This window comes from Coloeus monedula, assembly GCF_965178545.1.
Source record: "Coloeus monedula genome assembly, chromosome: 15".
NCBI lineage: Eukaryota > Metazoa > Chordata > Aves > Passeriformes > Corvidae > Coloeus > Coloeus monedula.
In genome coordinates this window covers 160119-183731 of record NC_138795.1, presented here as the reverse complement: position 1 = coordinate 183731, position 23613 = coordinate 160119, and the positions used below count along the sequence as shown (strand labels likewise).

Here is a 23613-nt window from a genome sequence, read left to right as displayed (position 1 = left end):
TTGCAGACCCGGCTGCAAAGGTGGCAAAACAGAAGCAGAACCGCTTTGAATGGCTCCCTGTTTTGTCTCATGCACAGAGAGCTTCCTAGGAAGACCTGGAGCTACATGCCAGGATCCACCTCCCAGCTTTTTGTAACCACCCTCCTGGCCCATTCGCTGCAGCCCCAGCCGGCCCGAAGCCGGCTGTGACCCGGGAGTACCGAACGACCCCAGAGCGGCCCAGCCCCATTCGGTCCCGTCCCGCCGGGCCCCGAAGCCCCCGCGTCCCCAAGCTCCACGGACCGGAAACGGAAGCGCGCGCCACCTCAGTGGCGGCGATGCCTCTCGCGTGGGCCAAGTCCCGTCTTTCCGGTTCCGCCGGAGCGGCGCGGGCGGCGAGTGACGGGTCTCGGGTCCTTCCGCGGCGCCGAGGGCGGCGCGGCCCCGCCCGGCCCATGGACCGGCACAAAGTGAAGCGGCAGCGTCTGGACCGGATCTGCGAAGGTGAGGCGCGGCGGGCGCCCCCCGTCAGCGGCGGCAGCAGCGGACGGCGGGGAGCGGCACCTGCCCTATGCCTCGGGGATCCGACGCAGCCGCTGCGCGCCTGTGGGGCTGAGCGTCCGCCCGGCCGGCGGCGAGCAGGGCCCCGTCGCCCGCGGAGGCGCTGCCTACGGCCTTCTGGAAAGGGCCGGATGCTAGTGACTGACGGAGGCTCTGTGGACGTACAAGTTCTGCTCACTTAAGGGGGAAACAGTATCTGGGCGTGCTGGGATGGGGGGGGGGCAGGTCACTGGGGAGGAGCTGTGAAGCGACTTTTTCACTCGTTTCAGGAGCCTGGAGTAAGATGGCATGCTGCTGAGTAGATCACCTCTATTATCTCATTGATAAAACACGCTTTGTTTTCCTTTATTAAGTGATGGCAGAGGTGGTTGTGAGTTTTTTCCTAGCCTCTTTTCCCTGTGTTTGTTTCCTATTCTTGTCTTTTGCTTTGCCTAAGCTGTTCTTAAATACTATTAGTGACTTATTGGACTAGCAGATGAGGGTTTCAGAGTTCTTGTCTTTCATGTAATCACTCCTGCTGACTTTCTTAATAGGCATACGGCCTCCTATTGTGAATGGCCCAATGCCAGCACGGCCACTGGTTGCACTCCTGGATGGACGAGATTGCACTGTGGAGATGCCCATCTTGAAGGATGTTGCTACAGTGGCATTTTGTGATGCTCAGTCAACTCAGGAAATCCATGAAAAGGTGAGCAAGAAAATGTGCAAGATTCAGAAGTAGAGCTCAGCCTCTTAGGTAACCAAACCAGATATTGATTTGGACTGTTTTTTGTTATAGGTGCTGAATGAGGCAGTAGGAGCTCTGATGTATCACACCATTACCCTTTCTCGTCAGGATCTGGAGAAATTCAAAGCCCTCAGGGTCATTGTGCGTATTGGCAGTGGCTACGACAATGTTGACATCAAATCCGCTGCAGAATTAGGTATGATGACACCATTAGGTGTCTGTTGCGATCAGAATTGAATGTGAAATGGAACACTGCACCTGTTTTTGTGCTTTATAGCTGAGTGCATTTAAAAACTTCTATGTACAAAGATTTGGAGCTGCTCAGTATCAGGTGTCTTTAGGAAGCTGACCAGTAGAGGCACTGGTAGTTGGCTTAAAAGAAAGATTCTCAGTTTTCAGATTGCTCAGCTATGGATGTTGGTGTCTTTGTTGTTGTTTGGGATTCAGGAACCTGAATATGGTGTCTAGGTAACATTTGGTGAGGTGACTTTGGTTTTTTTGTGACCCCTGAGCAAGCTGATGTCTGAAAGCTGCCTGCAAATGCTGATGCAGGATAAACTCTCTAAATGCTTCATGAGTTTTCCTCTTAATTTTGTATACGCAAATAAGTTCTGATTCAAAACTTTATTAGTTATCCCTGTAGAACCCTAGGCATGTGAAAAGCATCTGGATCAGGGAACAAAAAGCTGCTCTTTATTAAACAGATGTGACTGAGACTTCTGAACCTTTTAATCCCCTAGGTGAGATGGATCACCTAAGTACCTTTCCCCTTCTTTTTCAAGTTTTACAAGTGTAAGGGATTTGAAAGCTTCCTTAATGTAATTCAGGTCTTGTTAAGCTTAAATCAAATACAGGTATTAGTATATAAAACTGAAATAGGTAAGCGTTGCAATTTTCAGATCTGTAAGAACAGATGAATTGCTGTTAAATGAAGAGTGTGTATTGGGCTAGTGCTTGAATTAGGTCAAAAGAGCCTTTTCATCTGGATGATTCAAAGGAATAGTCTCAAGAGTTGCTGTCAAGGCCCTTGGCTTTCATCCAGCCTTTACATATTTGTGCTGAGTTTGGAACCTAACCTAGTCTTACGTTTCTCTACTTAAGGTCACCATCCATATCTTTGATTCGTTCAGATTCAAAGATTTCCCTTTTCCCCCACTGCACACTCATTAATCCAAGGTGAAATGAGTCAAAGTTCTTTCACCATCAGACCATTGCTTGCCACTTTTGCTTTGGAGTGATAGTATGATGACCCTTACACGTGGTCAGATCTGCTTTTTCATGGACAATTAATGGTTATTTTCATGCTTAGCCAGGCCTTTTAATTCATTCTGAGGTAAGATACTGTTCCTTGTGTGTTCTGAATCTTCAGACCAAAGGGCTGTTGTCTGTGTTTGTGCTTTTTTTACATTTAGGTATAATACTGCATGCTAACACAAATCTGTGTCTGGCTATGTAACAGATGGATGCATGGGGCTTGTCTGGAGTTGAATGAGATGGTAACCAGTGAGACTAAGAGAAATTGGGTTTTTCTATCACCCCTACTCATGTCCTCTGAGTTGTCTGTGTGGCATTATGGCACAATTGGAAATAATTTGAGAGAGAAAAGCAGTCAGATATCTGGGATTGTCTGTGGCCATTGCTCTCCTAATTCTCATGGGTAAGCACAGTCTGAGTTTAGCCAAATGTCTCCTCTGAATAGGCTTACGAAACAATGATGCCTTCAACCATTGCCTAGATTTTATTTCCAGTTTTTAGCTAGGTGGTGGACTTTTGAGGCAGAGGAGTTGCCTTGGTTTGGCAAGTGGCTAGGGTTACATTTGGGAAGAGACCATTTTTCTATCTAATTATTTTTATTTCTTGGCTGGTTTGTCAAATGAAGGATAGCAGGAGTGAAATGGTATGTGGCCAGCTTCCCCTCCCCCCCCCTTTTTTTTTCATAGACTGCTCAGGACTTACCAGATTTTGATACAGTGTTCCACCTTTCCCTGTTCTGACAGTAATTTATGCTTCTAGAACTTCAACTCTGTTTGCGTTACTAATTTACCTGATAGTTGTAGTCATGGGTTTTATGGTCCTTGTGGCTGTATGTTATTCTAGAGTGGGAGTGTTATGTGTTGTTATTTTTAAGCAAAACTTCAAATGGATTTAGAGAAGCTCCTGGGGCTTCTGTCTGCATTTAATGAGTTAGTTACTTATTGTTGCTCCTGGGGAGGCTGATGCTTGCAGTGAGCATCTGGACCGTGAGGCATGAAGAGCTCAGCCATCTGTCTCAATTCTCCTACAGTCTGCCTGTTAATCTATCAGGAGCATCTGTGGAAGGAGTGCATCTTTTTGAATGCAGATCTCTTAAAACAGTCAGTTGCTTGTATCACTTGTATGGCCCAGTTTTCTCATTTCAGCCTGTTTGTTTGTTTGTTTGTTTGTTTTTCTGGTGAGTGTGTCAATCAAATAGATATTTATGAAGGAATGGTATTTCCTGGGGGATTGAAAAGATGGCTGGTCGCATCTGTGTTGTTGTAGAGTGAGGTTCTGAAATGAATCCTGTGTTTCTTGAGTTCTAGAGTACTGAATTATGTTTCAGCATTTGTGCTTAAAGAGCTTTATGTTGGTTTAGAATTGTGATGCTTAAAATCTTACATGATCTCTATGGCTTTGTAGGGATTGCAGTTTGCAACATCCCTTCCTCCTCAGTGGAGGAGACTGCTGACTCTACCCTTTGCCACATCTTGAACCTCTATCGCCGTGTTACTTGGCTACATCAGGCTCTGCGGGAAGGGAATCGAGCCTCAAGTGTAGAACAGATTCGAGAGGTGGCTGGAGGTGCTGTGCGTATCCGTGGGGAGACTTTGGGCATCATTGGACTAGGTAAGTGATGGGAATTGTTAGACTGAAAAGAGAACTGTGAACGTTTTTGGGAAGCTAAGAATCACATACTGAGAAAAGTGATAATTCTACAACTGTTCTTTGTAAAACACACTGTCTCCTAAGGAATGCTAGTGCCCTATTCTGGATATCTTCAAGAGCTGGGTGTATGTCAGGGGATTGGGTATTCTTTTTTCGATTTCAAATGGTTAGAAGAATTGGAACATTCATACAGCTCTTCTCGGTGACTGTTTCCCTGTGTGCTAGGCTCTGTATCGGTAACAGAGCTGCCTGAAAGGTGGCTACCAAGTCCTTCTCCAAGTTCTTGTAGCCAGATTATTATCTCTGACTCAGAGTCCAGATTTGGTTTGAAAACAACTGCTTCTTGACTGAGCTCTGGCTATTGCATGGGGAAGAACTAGAATTAGCTACATAGGAGCAGCACTGAATAGCATCCTCTGGATCCCTATGGCAATCCTAGGGGTTTACAGGGCTGCAGTACCTTGGGCCCTGGCAGTAAACTTCAGTGTAGGCTCCCAGTCTACCCCAGTATCTTGTCTTTAAAGTTTGTTTTACCTTTCCTTGATGATTGTGGGTTTTCTTTTGTGAAGGCCGAGTTGGACAGGCAGTGGCTCTGCGAGCCAAGTCCTTTGGCTTCAACGTGATTTTCTATGATCCCTATCTGCCGGATGGAGTGGAGCGATCCTTGGGTTTACAACGAGTAGGAACCCTGCAGGATCTACTAATGCACAGCGATTGCATCACATTGCACTGCAGCCTGAATGAACATAACCATCACCTCATCAATGACTTCACTATTAAACAGGTGCAGCAGGAGCTTGATTTCCCCCACAGAGCACTGTGGAAATGAATGCAAACCAAAACTGCTGCTTTCACAGAGGCTGAGAGCGTGTGAATCCTGCTGCCTCTGTTGTGTGCCTTCTGCTGCCTTTGGAGGCTGGGCGCGTGTGGATCCGGGTGCCTGTGCTTTGTGCTGTATAGAATTTTATGTTAAGAGAAGAATAGGATTGGCTCTTCTTGCAAAGTAGTTTCCTTTCTAAAGAATATTTTAGATGATTCTATAATTTTAAATTATCTTTAAAATAATTTACTGCACTGGTTAGAGCTAGGTGCGGTGTGGCGGGGACTGTGTACATTGCTTTACACAGCACTGCCAAAGCCTCTCTGCCCAAGCCCACTGCAAAGTCAGTCTCGGGCTAAACTCCACTAGCCTATGGATGATTTCCAGTGCTTTTATGAGAGACATTTGGACATTGTAGTCCAGTTTTGTATAGCTGGATACTTGATTCACGATTCATGTCCTCTTTCTTTTTTAATGTAGTAGGATGAATATGGAGTGCAGAACTTGAGAGTTCCACTTTTGCCCTTGTTGTCGTGTGGGTTTGTTTGTTGATTTTTAAAACAAATTTCTCAAGCATTGCTTGCAGGCTTTTTCCCTGTGGTAAGCTTTGCAGTGAGAGCACTCCTAGTTCCTCCAGGCCTCATCTAGTCACTGCAGACTCCTGCTCATTTCCAGTAGACTTCGCAAGATTCACTTAGCTTCCGTGACGAGTCTCATTCTCAATGCACATAATATTTTTCTTCTTCCAGATGCGTCAGGGCTGCTTCTTAGTGAACACAGCCCGGGGAGGGCTGGTAGATGAGAAAGCTTTAGCACAAGCCTTGAAAGAGGGGAGAATCAGAGGAACAGCATTGGATGTGCATGAGTCTGAGCCTTTCAGGTAATGTACCTGCATGCTTGCTGCATCTGGTGGTTCACCTACACTGGATGATTCTTTTGGTGGTTTGGTGGGGTTTTTTTGTTTGTCTTGTTGTTGTTTTGGGGGGTTTTGGTTGGTTGGTTGGTTGGTTTGGGGTTTTGGGGGTGTTTTTTTGTTTTGGGGTTGTTTTTTTGGTTGGTTTTGTTTGTTTGTTTGTTTGTTTGTTTTTGTTATTTGGGTTACAGTGATGCCCAAGATGACAGGTGGGGTTATCACTTCTGGAAAAAACCTTTTTCTTCCCTCCAGTTTCACTCAGGGGCCATTAAAAGATGCACCCAATGTTATCTGCACCCCTCACACTGCCTGGTACAGTGAACAGGCTTCCATTGAATCCAGAGAAGATGCAGCTAAAGAGATCCGCAGAGCTATTACAGGTAATGAAGAAGATTTGCAGCTGCTGCCAAATTAGTGGTTTTTTGTTAGTTCACTGCAAGGATTATGCTGATTGTTCTGAAAACTTAGACTTATTAACTGGTTTCTGGAACTGGAGTGTAAGTTGATAATTGTATCTTTGCCTTCTGAGAATTCTTGTGCCTAATGCCAGAGTGGCTCTTTCTCTCCCTGGGAAAGCCTTTTTACCTACGTCTTCCAAATCCTTTGCAATATTTCCATTGACAGTTTTATTGTATGCTTTTCTCTTTGAGTAGTACATGTTGTCTCTTGAAAAAGGTGAGGCTTGGCAATTGCAGTTTGTGGCAATAATTTTCACAAGATCACAGAAATGGGAAGAAAGGATCAGTTTCTTGCCATCCCCAGACACCAGATGCTTAGAGGAGAGTCTCCCATACCCAGTGTTATCCTGTGGAGGTGGATGAAAAAGAGTTTGTGCTTTTCCTTTCTACTTTCCTTTGTAAATGCTGCAGGGAACAAGTCTCTCCTACCTGTTTTCTGGTTTTTTTTGTCATTCTTGGTGCCCTTGCAGGTCACATACCCGACGCTTTGAGAAACTGTGTTAATAAGGAGTACTTGCTGTTAGCAGCTCAGTGGTCCAATATTGATCCTGCAACTGTCCACCCAGAACTCAATGGAGCTGCAGCTTACAGGTGAGATACATAGGTTATCCAAGCATATCTTCCTGCTGAAGTAGGCCAGGGGTTTGAGAACTGCTTGTACCTGCAAATAGGTATGTCTCTGTTCCTATATACTCTATATGAGCTCTTTCCCAAAACTTAACAGCAGCTCTTCTAAAGCTCTACTAGGATTTAACATGTACTTGGTCATATTTAGTTCCAGCTGCATACTGGTCAATATTTCCGAATGCTTGGAAGACATGCCCAAGAGATACCTTGATATAAGAAATCCTGCTGAATGCCCCCAAAAAAGGACTGGAACTCGACATTAGAAGTTGTGCCTATCATTAGGGCTATATAAAAAAAGCACAGTTCTTACCTGTAGCCCAGATGTGGACTATTACTGAGACATCATCCAGTGGATTTGTTCAGTAGTCTAAATAGACTGTATTTGAGTTTATCTGTTTACCTGTTAAGTGATTGTGGGCAGGTTGCTTCTCTTCTGTTTGTCTCCCATCTGCAAAGCAGGAAATACATTGTCTTTCCTTCTATGAGAGATGTACAGAGGTTGAGATGTATTTATGAAGAGGGCATAGGGAAGTAGAATGGAAGTGATGGAAGAATAGTTCATTAGCAATTCATGACTGTCACTCTCCTATTTTTCATCTTGCATCTAGCTGTTTTATTAGTGCAGCTTCTTACTTCTTCTGTCTTGGAGCCCAGTGAAGGATAACTGCAGCTTACACTCTGCCTGCTGATGGGGAGGGAATTCCTAGCCCTCCAGGTGCCTTCATAGAGTGCCTCACAATGTTTTCAGCTGGAGATAAATTTTGTATCTGTTTTCAAATGTTTAGTGTGTGACCTCAGACTGTCTGGGTCTGTCTGCAAACAGGTGTCATTTGGCATTAGGATACCACTGCTACTCCTCAGCTCTGGAGACTTTTCCTGCGTTCTATCTCAGAGCATTTCTGTTAGAAAGAGGGATTTGTTTTCAGCACATCTGAGGGCGTGGCTCCTTTTCCTTTGAATAATTCTGTTGGACAAGCTTGTAATTTCTATGTTTTTGTTGGTTTTAGGTTTCCTCCGGGAGTAGTGGGAGTAGCCAACCCTGGGCTACCAGAACCACCAGTAGTGGAAGGGATTGTAGCTCATGGGATTCCTCCTGTTTCTCACTCTGCACCACGTACCCCTTCCCCAGGAGAGACAAGCAAACTGGATGCAGACAGAGAGATTCCTGCTGACCAATAGCAGCGTGTTTCTCTCCCCTCCTTTGGCAGCAGAAAAAAGTAGGAGGGCATCTCCTCCTAGGACCTTCTTTAACACCCTACAGACACTGTTTCCTGTTCACATGGGACAGGAGAATGCATTTCATTGCTGACAAACTTTAGCTCTTGCCTTTATTTTGTAACCCTTTAGTTAAATTTCTTAATGAATCTTTCTCCTTCTCTGGGGCATGGCAGCAGTGACCTTGCCTCCCCTTGACTTCACGAATCAGTTCTCCCATGTATCTGCTTCAGTTGTCTGTGACAGGGAACTGTCTTTGTGCGCTTGAAAATGGAAGTGAGGCTGCCTGATCGGGGATGGTCCTCAGTGTTCCGAACACCGGACTTAAGTGCACACTTTTCAGTTGTGACTTGTAGCTTAAATTTAATTTGGCTGAACCTCTTTTAAGTGTAGCCATGGGGAATATTAGAAAAAATATTAGTGAATTGGAGAAGTTGTGACTATTGTCTTCATTATGCCCTTGATAGAATGCAGCCAGGTTAAGCTCTGTGTGTTACTTCGCTTGTTTTAATTAACGTTTCCTGTGAGAACAGGCATAGCGCAGGCACTGTTAGTTCTTGACCATACCAAGTTTTCTCTATGCAGTTCTAGGCCTGAAGTTAAAAGTAACAGTCTCAAAGCCAGCCTTTTAAATAATTTGGAAACGATTAAAATGTCATCAAATGTATTTTGGTGGCCACCATGTTTGTGAGGCTTCAGAATAGTTCACCCTGGAGTCTGTAATTTGGAGAAGGTAAGAAAATGCAGAAATGGGAAAAGCTCACACTGAGAGACAGCAAGTAGCAATAATGTGCAGATGTAGTTGCTGGTTCCTCGCACCCAAGTACCTCGTAGGCTATGGCAGTGTTTATCCACAAGGGATCCATCAGGCTAGAATTCTAAGCTTTAAGATACAGATTTTTTTTTTCCTTTTTGCATAATTGCATCAGCTAGAAGTAACGTTCCACTTGTCTGTGCTGGTGGAGAAGGCAGCTTTTAATAGTCAGGAAAAAGTTTTTCACCCAGAAGGTGGCTGAGCACTGGAAGAGGCTCCCTAGGGAGGCTGGCACAGCACCAAGCCTGTCTGAGTTCAAGAAGTGTTTGGACAATGCCTTTGGGTACATGGTGGGATTCTTGGGGTGTCCTGGGCAAGGCCAGGAGTTGTACTCGATGATCCTGATGGGTCCCTTCCAACTCAGCATATTCTGTGATTCTATGATATACTACATCTCAATGGCAGGGCAGGGCAGCAGGGCAACGCAAGATAGCAGTTTCTTTTACGCGAATAGGCTTTGTGATACTAAAGGAGAATTAATACTCTCAGTTTTCTACCTGAAGCCAAGGCAGGATTGTTTCTGGCAAGTCTTCTCCATTTCACATTGCTTCTTTGAGGAGTGGGGAGCCTTCAGCAAAAGAGGTTCCACAGGAGAAGATTTTTCTTTAATTCCAAGTCTTCCTTTAATTTCATCTTGTTACACTTCAGTTATAGCCTTTCCATGCACAAGATGTAACAGTATCTGACTGATTTGTTCATGTTGTTTGGATATATTAAAGTAGGTGCTATACGGGAGGCATACCCTATGTGTGGGTTTCTCTGCCTCCCTTGATTATTCTCTCTGTTGTGTGTCTGTGACTGGAAGCTGAACAGATGGGAGCAGACTGGAAAAACAACTTAAAGTATGGACAAAATCCTCTGTTTAGGCTGTTTAGGAAGGTAAGGAGAGCTTTCAGAATAACTAAGTTCTCAGATTCTTTTTTTTCCTGGTGAAACATTTTTCTCCAATACTGCCTTCTCTATAATGGCTTACTACTAATACAGTGATTCATTCCTTTCTCTTCCCCTTCTCTACTCCCCCCAGCAATTCAAGAAAGGAAAATAGTCAAGAAGTAAACTTCAGGTGTTTTCTTACAGATTTTACACTTTAGCTGTTTAGCATTAGTGAGATAATACTAGTTTTCTAGTGCTGAGTGTCTTTTTTTGATAAGGTATTTGTCTCTGTGAAGTTTCTTGGCTTCTGTGTTTTTGTGGATGATGCTGATTCTACTTCAAATTCATATACCTCCTTGGCTGCTCAGGTTTAGCAGATCAGACTGAGATGGTGGTAGGCATGAGTTACAGGAGAACTTTTTCTGAACAAAAGCCTGGAGCTCAGAAGCCCGTTGATTGCAGATGTACCTAAAATAACCATCAGCACTTTCCTGAGTTCTCTAATCTCTAGGAAATTCAGATTTCACAAGCTACTGTCTTAGAAAGCTCTTCTGACAGGCAGGTGTGGAAAAGTTTTCAGAGAGCTCATCTTCTATTACCACATTAGGGAAGCAGTCTGTCAGTAACTACTCTTTATTTGCTGCTGAAGATTCCTGCCCTGGTTAGGGGTTCAGGTCTGAGATTATTTTGTGGTAAGGGGCTTCTAGTTACGAGCTTTGAGGATCAGAGTACATTGACCTTGTCTTTTCTAGAGCACAATGCAAGATAGATTTATTTTTTTAGAAGAGGCAATTTATTTTTTTTTCTTCTTAACTGCAAGTATCTCTATAGACCGTCAAATAACTGAGCAGAGGAAGAGTGGAAAGATCTCATTTGGGGGAAACTTGAGTTTCTCAGTTCATATTTTTGGTGGCTAGATACACTAGTGACTAGTAAGCATAGGAATTAAATGATTGGTGTTGCAAGAAATGTTTCCAGTTATGGGTACCAAGGAGTTGAAGCTGACAGCATTGATAGCAGCTCTGTTCTATCCAACATGATGTAGGCTTGTTATTGGATATGACAGTAATTTTCCCTTGATTAAAGCCACAGCAGAAAATGTTGAGGTAAAAATGAACAGAACCCTCATTTAGTCCTCAAAGGACTCTCTTTGTATTTATAGGATTACTCTGCTTGTGTGCTGTTTGTACCTCTGCTGAGAGCCTGAACCTATTACCACCAGTCAAAGGCTGTTCTGAACGGATAGCTCAAAGAAAAATTTACCAGTACTTAAGCATCCTGAGGTTTTCTTTCCCTGAGTGCCAAGTGCTTTGTTAGCAGTCTTTACTGTGTGTTACACTGAACTTGCAGCTCCCTCTCCCAAGCTTAGTGCAGTATACAGAAGTGGAATATCTTTTTTTTTTTTTAATGCCTTCCTTCAGGACTAGTGCAGAGCTTTAATCCCAAAGAACAGAAGTCTCCCAGGGTGAGGCAGGAGTTCCCTAGCCGCACTAATCTGCTTACAGGAGGTGCTCACACTATCCCAAGGTACATTCTGTTTGTCAGGGTCACTGCTGCTGACCAGCTTTTTTTATAGAGGACTCAGAGTTTCAGAAATATATTTTTGTAGACAATGATTAAACTGTGAAACATTGAAATAAAGCATGTAAACAAAAACTTACAGCACTGTCCTCTGTACAGATGTTTTTCTCACTTCAGTTCTCTCCTGGCTCATTAGAAAATGTTTGATTACTTCTTGGATATATTTTAATAAAGTTCTCCAAAGAACATGGCTGCTGTCTATGGAAAGGGGTAGCCTTAGACACAATATCGAAAGGGAGGGTTGAAAACCTGTACAGGTGTGTTAATTTCCAGGTGTTCCAACACAGGTGAGTGCATCAGTCCCACTTTTCCCAAATTACGTAAATTCCACAAAATCGGTCCCTGGATCAGCCACTCTGGCAAATTACTTTCTTTGTATTCTGGAGCACAACCATCAGTCAGGGCTGTGAAGGTGGCAGTCTGGAGAAGCCATCTTCAGTGCTTAAGGGACTTTGGATGTAAGCTGATGGTTGCTTGATTTCTCACAAGCTGAAATTGTGGTATCTGGTTTTGCAGCCATTTGAGTATGTAGTTTAAGAGCAGTAGCTGTCTTTATGCTTTCACAGTAAAGTAGTATTTGAAGTTAACACGCAGCCCATGAAACTAATTTTTCTAACTTGTAATAGAGGTTGGTGCAACAGAATTAGCGTAGAAAAGTTAGGTATTTCATAAATTGAATTTAATTCATTCTTTATGGCCTATGCTGTCTTGGTCAATCATTAATGACACCTAGGAAACCCCTAGTATTGGTGTATTTTATCACTGTTGGCCCACCTGGTGCTGTATGCCATTGGAATATCCAGCACCATGCTTGGGAGATGGGAAATGCTGGTCTGCTTTATCATGGCAATGGGAGTCTGAGCTGGTGGAATGGGAAGGGGCATAGGAGCACTTGGAATCTTTCACATGGTGGTCCTATTTCTGGTGCATAGCTGATGATCTTACTGTTTCAGTAAAGAAACTTAAGACATGAGGGCAAAGACTGGTCTTCAAAGAATGTAGTACTGATCTTGGATTTACCATGGCACTCAACTTAGATGCAAGACAATGGCTCTGCTACCATTCAGTAATGTTTCATGTAGGTATTGTACTTAAAAAAATGGGGGGAGTTAGTAAATCTAGTGGTGTGTAGTAAATCAAAACTCAGAGGTGTTGTACAGCACAGGAGGAGAGCACTGAGTGCTGATGCTGCTGATACTCTGAAGTTTTGGGTAGTTGTTCAACCGGCTTTGGGCATTGCCTTACCCATATTCCAGTCAGTACATTGTATCCCTCTAACTAGAAAGTAACAAAGAGGAAATGTCATCTACTTAAAACAACCTGGCACAATCATTTGAATAAATGAAAGTAAAAGCAAGCAATTTGCCTTTGCTGTTGCTAATTCAGTGTCAAATGGGATTCTGCCAGAGTGAAGAAACAATACGGGCAAAAGAAAAACCTGCTTCCACAAGAGTATCCTTGTGGTGGTATGGAGTATAGCATCTGCTCCTCTTTCCAGTTTATATCAGTGCTAGTGTGCCTTTACTGCACAAGCAGAAACAGATATAAAATCGCATGTCATTTTTCAAACTGTAGGATTATTAAGTATTTTGTGGTTGTTCATATTGAAAAGGGGCAGGTTTAGGACATTGTGCTACGCTACATGACGACTGTTCAATACATCGACTAGATGTATTAGCTAATTGTAACAGCTGAATTCATTAACATACTGATTTTGTACCTTAAGTAATTCCTAAATGCACGCCTTTCCAAAATCTGCCTCACTGGAAAGCGAAGCACCCGGCCCTGTGCGGCGCTGCCGCTCCTCTGGGGCCGGCAGCAGTTCCTCATGCTATCTGTGGGATCCAGCCTGAGACGCGGGCACTGGTTCTTCTGTATGTTTACCTCGAAATTTAGGTTAAAACTCCTTAATTTCTGCAATAATTCCAGGTTTTGAACTTGGCGGTCGTTAGAGATTCTGCCTAGGGAAGGCTCATACCCGCCGATCGGCCCACCTACCCCGCCGCGGGGCTTGTCCCTCCCGACGGCCCCTCAGACCGCCCGGATCCCGCCCGTCCCGCGCGGGGCGTTGTGGGGCCGGGAAAACAAGGTGGGGGGGGGGGGGGCCGGGTCCATCGCGCAGTGCACGCCGGGACGGCGGCGGGCGGCGCTCGGGCCCAGCGCGGGGCAGGAGCCTCTCGGTGACTCGGGCGGCGGCGGCGGCTCTGCCCGGCGGGGATGGCGGACGCGGCGGCCTCTCCCGTGGGGAAGCGGCTTCTGCTGCTACTGGCGTCGGGGCCGGGCGAGGGCGAGACGGCAGGGTCGGAGCCGGGGCCTGCGTTGCCCGCACGGGCCTGGCGGAGCGGCACCGTGAGGGCCATGAGCGGAGCGGTGCCCCAGGACCTGGCGGTGAGGCCCGGGGCGGGAGGGGGAGGCGCACACTACCGTGGACGGGGCTGCGGGTCGAGCCTCCCGCGAGGGCCGCGAACGGGCCGTGCTAGACTGGGGACGGGCGGGGTGCCGTGGCCGAACTGTGTCGGCGGCCCAAGCCCTCCCTGCAGCGCCGGGCCCGCCGGACGCGCTCCGGGGCTGGAAGCGGCGGGCCTAGCCTGCGGCGAGCGCGACGGCGGAGCTGCCGGGCAGGTATGTGACGGGTCCGGCACCGTCGGTGCGGTGGTTGGAAGTAACATACATATGAAACAAATACGTCTGGGACATTTCTGGTGCTGTTCTGGCTGTGTGTATATAACCTCCAAACGTTGTTTTGGGTTTTCTTGGGTTTTTTGTTTGTTTTTCCACCGGGAATATGTTAAATATTCTCGATCAGCCTAAATTATATATGAAAATATGTATTGAGGGCGCAATTTTGAGTGAGGATCATCCATTTGGTTTTGTCTCAGATTTTGTTTTCAGTTGTAGGAGTTTGGGTTAGTGTAATGTATTTAAGCACTCTTTAGCATTTGTTTGGTTTATTTCTAGTATAGCTCAGTGAACCGCTTGGGTGGAGATCCTAAAAAGAGCTCTTGAAATGTATTGGTGGAGTTTCTCTTTGCATGTATTAGTTCTGCAGGCACTCACTGTAAGTGCTGGCATGCTTTGGAGGGCTGTGTCTGATTTAGTGACCCATGGTAGTGGGAATGAGGTTCTGTGTTTATGAAGAGTTTTAATTCTCTTTATGATTAGTTTTTTAAAAATTAGTAGTTACAATAAGTTTTTTTGGGCTTGTTTGCAGAGTTCCAACTTTGAGAAGTTTCCTTGACATCCATCCTCTAGTGATGCTGCTTTCTTTGGCCTTGTTCTAGAACTGCACCTACAGCTGTCAGCAGAAAGCAGTGTGCTGGTTTTGGCTTTGCAAATCTGGGCAGCCTGGCACCCTGTGTCTGCAGTTGAGAGCTGTGGTTATGTACTCAAGCTGCTGTCTGACTTGTTCAAGGAGGAGGAAAGAAAAACCCATGCAGAAAGGGTTTCTTCAAAAGGGAAATGTGTCAAGTGTTTGAGACTATCTGAATTGTGAAAGTGTATCAGGGCTAAAATCCAGTTGAAGAGCCACTCTTGTAGCAGACTGCATTGGACGTGTGTCATCAGTACTCTTGCATTTTCATTGGTGTGTGAATTCATTACTTTCATTCAGCACTGCTGTTCTCTCCCCAGTTCTTTCCATCAACAACCTTCCACTTAATACTGTTTCAGGGGTGCAGCTGTCTCTAAACAGTGTGTTCTCAAAATCTATGCGAGAACTGTAAAATGTGAACTGTGTAAAATAGTCAGGGCAGAATTTAGAGTAATGTGGGACATTCAGTGCTTTCATGGACTCTTCCATGCATAATGAATACTACTGTGACAATGGCAATGATATACTATCAAAAAAGAGCTCTTTTTAAATTCGTTCTGTCAGAAGAAGTGATGAGTTGGCACCAAGCAGTCAACCACTGTTTCGGAAATACTCTTCTAAGGTAATAATGTGGACTAGGTGTGATAAAGGCTAGGAAAAATGTATTTTCTACTCTTTGGTCTATCTGTCTGTCCTTTCTCGTAGTATCTTATAGGGATGGTTTCAGTTACTAGACTGTAGTCTCACATTGGGCTTTTAGAAATACAAAACTGCAGTTGAATATCTGCACCTTTCTAGGGCATAAATCTTGGGAATAGACAAGAGGTATAAAACTTAAAACCATGTTTGTTTGGGTTTTTTTTTTTTTTTTGTCTTTAATATATTGGAATTCTGGGAAGCTATTACTTTTTCTGATAGAGTAAAGCCTCTGAAAGATTTTTGGGTTTTTTCCCCTGTAAAAATTTGGTTATGGAGAGTAGCTCTTAGACATTCTTACTTTGATATGATGTGGAGTAATCTAATTGTGGTTAGTCCACCAAAAAAAAAAAAAATATTTATAATGGTCAGTCCTAGTTGTGGTCCCATCTTCAGAGCATCTAGAACAAATCCTGAGGAAAAACTATGCTGCTATTAGAAAACAGCTTTGCTTCTTCTAAATGGAAACAGGTATTACCCTCTTTCTCAAAATGTTTACTAGAACACTGTCATTAAAGACCTGTTGAGCTTTATCTCAGTATGTTCCTAATATTGTGAAAGTACATGGTACATGCTAATGGCAAAATAACTCAATGTGTCACATGAAGGACAGTACTGCTTTTCTTATGTGGAACAGAAGTATGAGAGATGATTGTTTTAATGGATAGGCAAGCTCTACAATACCATGAAAATTAGGAGGCCTGGGACACAAAGTGTTTTGAATAGGGACTGTTGTGGAATAATCCCATGGTAGATGGTGTACAAAGGATTGCCCCTTCTCCTGCACTCCCCTCCCCAATGTATAATAAGTTATTTTTTCTATGGAATGTTTTGTCTTATCCAAGTTTTTTGTGTCTTGAGTTTATCTATTTCTTACAGTAATCTGCACATAATTGAATGTATTCTGAAGATATTTTTCCTTGTACATGATATGTAGATTATACACCTTAACAAAAACATGTAATTTAAAGTATTTTATTCATAAGGGATTTCATGCAATAAAGTTGGTATTTAGAAATTATCTGGATTGTGGCATAAGCTTAAATACATTGCAAGTATCAGAACTCTGAATTAATCGGAAGTATCAGGTTATTTCAATTAGTTTGTTTTAACTAGGTCACATTGAGAAAGAATATCTTCCTATCTGGAGGCTGTATGTAGTAGATGAGGGATACCCTACAAGACTGATTTTAGCACTTGTGTGCTGTTAAGCAGTTTTTGAGTGCTACATGAAAGTCATCTTGAAAGCAGAGAAGCACATGGGAAAACATGCCTATCCTGTTTGTTGTGCTGAGGTGTGTAGAAGTTTTTGTCTGTTGTGCACGTGTCTGCTGCAGAATTTAAGGTCTTTCTGGGACTGAATGGGGAACTTGGAGGGACTTTCAAACTGTAAGGGATTTTGAAACAGGAGTTTTCAGACTGCGACTTTTCACTGTGGCTGTAGAATGGTGGGAAGGTTCAGTGCAGACTGGAGTTGCGTGAGTCTAGGAGATTGAAATTGTTTTCTGTGCCACTCTATTTTTCTGCATTTCCTTCCATTCTGCAGAGGTGATCATGTTCCTTGATCATTCTCCCTGGCAGCAAGGCACTTGCATGTTTTTGCGTATCAAAAGAATACATGCGGAGAAGGAGCACCAGGAAGTGATGTAAGGCTTTGTCTCATTCCCTAAGTAATGTCTCATATTGCTGCTGTTGAAGGCAAAACACTGGGCTGGATTGGTGTTGGCAGTAGGCATATATGTAATGCTTCTTGTTGTAAAAGAGATTTTTAAGAACAAATGGAACGTCAAATGTTTCTTCAAGTACATTTTTATCTGCTTTGCGATTAAAATACAGTTCTGTGAAGAAGAGCTGAGTGCAAAAGTAGTGGATGTACATTTTCTCTGCTCACTCTGCGATACTTTGTTGGTGGCCTAAGTATAAAGTCCTGTGAATCCTTGTTATGCCACAAGGTTTTTTTCCCTGCTGATCTTTCTGTTTTCTCTGTTTTATGTGAGAAAGATAGACATCCACACTGAAAAATACGCACATGTGGCAAAGAATGTCTTCTATGGCTCCATTGATTACTTTTCTCAGGGCTCAATAGGGTAATGAGGTCTTCTCTAATCATTTGTGCTGCTGAAATGGAAGGAACAGGGATGATATGAGGGGGATGGAATACCTCTGCATTTGTAGCTTGTATACGTTTACAGGATTTATTAAAAAAAACATCTTGGTTTCTTTGTCAGTGTAACTGAGGTAGAGAAAACTCACTGCGACTTCAAACATTCACAAAAGGATCTTAGCAGATTTGATGTGGTTATCAAGTTACAGATGAGGAGTGGGGTGAGAAAGAACTCTATTTCTGTCTTGTTACTGTTTATGCTCTTTTGAGGTAGCACTGCTGGGTACTGACTGCCTTGATTCCAGTGCTCACTCTTGGGAGTCCCTTTGGAGTGTCTCACCCACACTGGATAGTGACATTCTGTTGGCAAAACACAAAGGAAAATGGGGAGGCTTTCTTGCATAGTCAAGTTTTTTTGTCAGTTTTTGCATGCTTAGCACACAACAACGTCTTCCTAAATTTCTTCCAGAATGTCATGCTTTTGTTGATGTTTACCTTGTTCATTTTGACATTAATGGTTGTAGTCAGGGATGAATTTCATTTGTTAAGAGTTGCTTAGTATGCTAAATGACATTGATGTAGGTGCTTCTGGAGAGAGAGTGACAGTTTCTGAGACATTCTTCTGAAGAATTTGCAACTTGAGAAGATTAGCTTTGGTTTCTTATTTTCAGATTATTGAGAAGGTGGCATTAAGCTTCAGGTCAAAGCTTGTTGATTATACAAAGAGTGTGTGTATCCCAAGGCAAATAATCTTAGAATCATTGAATTATCGAAACATCAAGGTTGGAGGAGACCTGTAAGATCATCAAGTCCAACTGTCAGCCCAGCACTACCACTGTAATCCCTAAACCACATCATCCAGTACCAGAGCCAGATGCCTCATAAACACCTCTAGGGATAGTGACTCTACCATCTCCCTGGGAAACCTATTTCAGTGCCTGACTACCTGAACAGTGAAAAATTTTTTTTTAACATCTACTCTGAATCTCATCTCAGGTGAAATCCATTTCGTCTGGTCCTCTTGCTGCAGGCACAGCAGAAGAGACTGGCCCCCACCTTACTGCAACCTCCTTTCAGGGGGTTGTAGAGAATGATGAGATCCCCCCTGAACCTCCTCAAAACTAAACAAATGCAGTCTCCCTCAGCCACTCCTCATAAAACGTGTTTTCTAGACCTTTTGTGGAGCCTTGTTGGTCTTTGCTGGATACGCTCCAGCACCTCAATGTCCTTTGTAAAGTGAGGAGCCCAGAACTGAATGCAGCGATTGAGGTGTGGCCCCACCAGTGCTGAGTAGAGGAGGATGATCATTTCCCTAGTACTGCTGGCTACACTATTCTTGATACAGGCCAAGTTTCCATTCAGCTTCTTGGCCACCTAGGCACGTGCTGGCTCTTACTGAGGTGGCTGTCAACCAGCACTCCAAAGTCCCTTTCTGCCGAACAGCTCCCAAGGCACTACTCCCCAAGCGTGTGGCTCTGCAGGAGGTTTCTGCAACCCAAGTGTAGGACCTAGTGCTGCAAGGACCCACCTTGTTGAACCTCATGTCGTTGTCCTTGGGCAGCGATTTTGATTGAGCCTGTCCAGGTCTCTCTGCAAAGCCTTCTTACCCTCAAGCAGATCAACACTCCCACCCAACTTGCTCTTGTCTGCAAATTTACTGAGGGTGCACTCAATCCCTATGTCCAGATCATCAGTAAAGATGTTAAACAGGAGCAACCTCAAAACTGAGCCCTGGGGAATACCACTTACGACTAGCCCCAACTGGATTTAGTGCTGTTCACCACAACTCCCTGCACCTGGTGATCCAGCCAGTCTTTTACCCATCGAAGGGTCCAGTCATCCAAACCATGAGCAGCCAGTTTTTCTAGGAGTATGCTGTGGGAGGCGGTGACAGACGCTTTACTGAAGTCTGGGTAAGTACATCCACAGCCTTTCCCTCATCTATTAAATGGGTCAGTTTGTCATAGAAGGAGATGTAGGCTGGGCTTGTTTAAATCTTGAGTGAAGTAATAAAATGAACCTAATAGGTATTCTCATTTATTTGGGCAGGGTGGTAAGCTGTACTTCATTGCTTGTTTGAGTTTGTCTGCCTTTGGTGATCCTTGCCAAGTACTTTAGGGGGACATGCCAGTGAGAGGTCCTCTCTGTGTTGTTACTTATAAAATCTCCCCATCTTTTAATCAAATTCTTAAGTATTTTGCAAAAAAGCATATATTCCAAAGTCAGCATTGTTGTAGTAATTATTTATGACAACCTCTTTTCATATAACCTTTGTGATAAGAGAATCATAACAGGATTATTACCTCACTAATGCTGCATGCATTGTAAACAAATTATTCCATGTAGTTATTTTTCTGTGATAGTTTTCTCATTATGTCACATGCTACTGGCAAAGTAGCACAAATATAATACTAAGAAAGCTATAGGCCCACTGAAAATGGAAAGGTGTTCAGTCTAGTTTCCACTCTATTGCTGAAAATTGTTGAATTGGTGGAAGGATATCTTGAAAGGTCCGGTACTGTTTCTCAGCAGGGCAGCTTAAGCAGTAATGGAGTTCAAGAATTCATCAGGAGAATTACTTCATGTTCCTTCCCTCTTCCCTTGGACTTTGAGCTTTTGAGTCTGGGGGGAGGAGTGGGGTAGAGGAGTAAGCGGTCTCTAATACTTCTCTTAATAGGGTTTATTGGTAAAGCAGAGAGCTGTCTGTCTCTGTACCTTGTCGCTCCCCAGTGATCTTGTAATGGTTACAAAACTCTGTTTTGACCATCCAGCTTAAAGTGTTCCTTAACTGATTAGTAATTTTTTTGCCGTTCATCTGACATGTTTGATTATATTTGGCAAGTATGTAAATTGTGTAGATGAGAGATTGGAATGTGACTTTTCTAACTCTTAATAGCTCCAGTTGTTAGGACATGGAATGAGATTTGTAACCTTAGCATTCTTGCCATGTCATTTCATATGACTTTAACAGTTGTCCTTTGTGATGGGAAAAAAGGAGGATATCTCAGAACAGCGATTTAGATTTGTAGTGTGTGTAGTGTGGTTTATATTGTTACACTTGTAAATAAGGTAATTAAAAATTTAGCAAGTAGGTAATTCTCAGTAATCTCGTGTCATCCAAAATATTTGCATTTGTTCAGGGACTTTAATAATGTACAAGACAAGACAAACGTCTGGTTTAGAGTGGGTTTTGTAAACACAAACCTTGCAGGCTGAAGCATTTAGTTCTGTGAGTGTCAGTTAATCATACTGATACAGGCTGTCTGTTGAAGTGCCAAGTAAGAGGGTTGAAATTCTCTAAAAAATCCTCCTGTGAAAGAGGCTTGCACTGGGTCATTAGCTGTATTTTGGGATGAACAATTCTCATGTCTTTAATTTTGTATAGGAAAACACAGCATTTGGAGCCAGTGATGTGTGTTTGGGGATAAATAATTGGTCATAGGTTAGTAATTGTGAATTTGATTCCCATTTCTTTTGTAATATTTGATAGCTATGCTGATGTGTTCTCAGTATTAATATTGCAATACTTATGTTTCTTACTAAAGCTGCTGTCTCATTTTCCATAAGGATTGTAGGAATGTTATTTTCTATTAAGTGTCTGAAAAGAGATTAAATACCTTCTAATTTTTTTTTCAATCAGATCTTTGTGGAATTTGATGGCTGTAACTGGAACCAACATGCATGGGTGAAAGTCCATGCTGAAGAAGTTATAGTGTTGCTGCTGGAAGGATCATTGGTTTGGGCACCACGAAATGATCCAGTTATGCTTCAGGGGACTCGAATCTCGCAGGCACAGTGGCCTGCACTGGTGAGTATTTGACCAGAAGCCCTTAGATCCTCAGAAGTTTTCATCAGCTCCGCTGTGAAACTTGAGGCTTGGATATTGTACAGGGCACCATTTTGCAGGTTCAAAAATTTCTTGGGGATGGACTTTTACTAACAGGAGTTTCTTAACTGGCGCTTAATAGCGCCTTTGGGAAAGCACTGGAGAGGCAGTAGGCTTCCAGTTCCTGCCCCAGGAATTGCTATGACATATTTTACAGAAATGTGTTATTTACAGGTTAGTCTCTGAAGAAACGTGTTATATATCTGAAAAGGTCATTTTGCCCTATTTTAAAATTTTATGTATGTTAGGCTTTTCTGAATTGTGAGAATAAGCCTTTTAGTCCTATGAAGGACTCTCCGGAGCTCTGTATGGTAAAGGCTGTTGCATCAATTCAGTGGGTATACCAGAAGGCATCTTGGGGAAGAGAACAGACTGCGTGCTGTGCCTGACATATTGAATTGGCCACTTCGAATCTAAAAAATTTATTTCCATTTTGCTGTCAGCATTAACTAATGTGACATGCAAAATTTTCTCATGTTTCTTGATGTGGTTAACCATATTGCTGTTTACATGGCAGCTACATGTCATGACACTTGAAAACAAAGCCAGTGTATTTTAGCTAGCATATCTGAATATACCCATTCTGCAAACATCCTGATGAGTAGTATATAGTGATGAGCATTCCTTATATATTTCTTCTCTTAGTGGCATCTGAAGAGGAAAGATTATATGTGAGAATCCTTCCCTCATTTTTATGCTGTTTAATTTTTATTATTTGGCCCTTCTTTTGTTTCTTTTCTCCTCCCACAGTCCTTGGACTACTTGGGATCCTACTCTGCTTTTTAATACATTTTGTGCGTGGCTACATTGAAACATTTTTTCCCCATCAAGGATTGTGTGCCTTGGTAGAATTTGAATTTAGTGTTTTAAAGGGGCACTTGGGCACCACGAAATGATCAAGTTGAGCAAGTTCATCACTGCGTCTTTCTCTGAGGATTTCTTTATTGCACTTGGCTTAAGGCAGAAGAAAACCAGGCCTTTACAGCAGAGACTCTGGAGAGAATGTTTTTTCCAGAGGTGAAGTTTTCCTTTCAGTGTATTTCCAGCTTGTCTCCAAAAATTAACTCCAGTTAGTTTCATCTGGGAAACTGTTTTTACACAGGAACAGCATTTTTCAGTTGATTCCCAAATAGGTCAAAATCCAAGTGATTTGGGTGTATTACCATAGTCTGCATGCTGACTGTGTAATGATTCCAGAGTATTTCCACTACAACTCGAGCTTTACCTGTAGGCTTGCTGAAAAAATATTTCCCTACTCTGGACATCCACATGAGCATTGAAGCTTTCTCTAGGTACTACAGGCCTACCCAGATAACTGTATGGGAATGGAGATTGGAGTTAGTCAAAGCACCAGAGTACATATTGGCAATGGGTAACCAACTACTTAGCATTACAAAGGGGATGGTATGTTTCAGGGGTGTGGGGGATGGTGGGTTTTGTTGGGGTTTTGCTTTTTGGTTTGGTTTTGTTTGGTTTTGTTTGTTTGTTTAAGATATATCACTTATGAATGTGTTTTCATTCTTCATTGTCTCTTTTTTGTAGTCCTGTTTGCTTTCAGGAAATAGTTCTACATAAACTGAGAAAATAAATTTTTATATTTATACTGTTGTGTACAGGAGAATGGAGTGTAAACAAACTTGATGAGAGCTGTTAAGGGAAAAATGTCATGAATACTTGTGTGTTAAAATCATGTAAGTGTGAGCATGAGACAAATAACACTTCAAAGACTCTTGCTGGCAACATCCTCTTCCATCAGCAAGTTATTTTATAAGGTTGTCTGATTCTGCTATTACAAGGTTTCTGAATCCACTAGGTATTTTTAGTGATTTGCCCTGCATCTTGAACTTAAATAGTACACTTGCTATGAACTTCAGTTTTTCGCAAAACACTGGCCAAAAATTCTCTCATTCAATAATAAGCATATAAATTCCTTACAGCTAACTTCTGTAGAAGAATAAAACCACTCCTTTCATAAGGCTGTATCTGAAATACGTTAGATAGTTTGAATCATTAACCAAAGCTTTTTTTTAACCTGAGCATCAGGAGGTGTTTACCTGTGAAAAACCAAATACCACCACAGGTGTTTTCATTTCTGCTTGAAGATCTAATGAAAAAGTGGATCCAATTGTCTGTAATTCCTGCTTG

At 43.0% G+C, this 23613-nt stretch overlaps 2 protein-coding genes across 5 annotated transcripts in view; both read left to right on the top strand.

Annotated features, from left to right (window-relative positions):
- Positions 1–362: 362 nt before the first annotated feature.
- On the top strand, positions 363–11658 carry LOC309578701 (C-terminal-binding protein 2-like). The gene is made up of 9 exons (XM_082291492.1): positions 363–483; positions 1074–1228; positions 1319–1463; positions 3926–4132; positions 4741–4955; positions 5741–5871; positions 6157–6284; positions 6833–6953; positions 7997–11658. The coding sequence occupies exons 1-9, from the start codon at positions 435–437 to the stop codon at positions 8166–8168; spliced, it is 1323 nt and encodes a 440-aa protein (XP_082147618.1). The 5' UTR covers positions 363–434; the 3' UTR covers positions 8169–11658.
- Positions 11659–13631: 1973 nt separating this feature from the next.
- The window catches only part of KDM3B (lysine demethylase 3B), a 50633-nt gene continuing 40651 nt past the window's right edge, over positions 13632–23613 (top strand). For all 4 annotated transcript variants that reach the window (XM_082291777.1, XM_082291776.1, XM_082291775.1 and 1 more), the window contains exons 1-2: positions 13632–13860; positions 21223–21390. In XM_082291777.1, coding sequence (XP_082147903.1) covers positions 13690–13860; positions 21223–21390 — 339 coding nt within the window. In that variant the 5' untranslated portion in view covers positions 13632–13689. The remainder of the gene's footprint in view (positions 13861–21222; positions 21391–23613) is intronic.

Excerpts from the sequence above, each read along its gene's own strand:
- LOC309578701 (XM_082291492.1), top strand. The coding sequence starts at position 435 with ATGGACCGGCACAAAGTGAAGCGGCAGCGTCTGGACCGGATCTGCGAA. Across the intron at positions 4,956-5,740 it reads ATGACTTCACTATTAAACAG|ATGCGTCAGGGCTGCTTCTT; the intron begins GTGCAGCAGGAG and ends TTCTTCTTCCAG. Across the intron at positions 6,954-7,996 it reads AATGGAGCTGCAGCTTACAG|GTTTCCTCCGGGAGTAGTGG; the intron begins GTGAGATACATA and ends TGTTGGTTTTAG.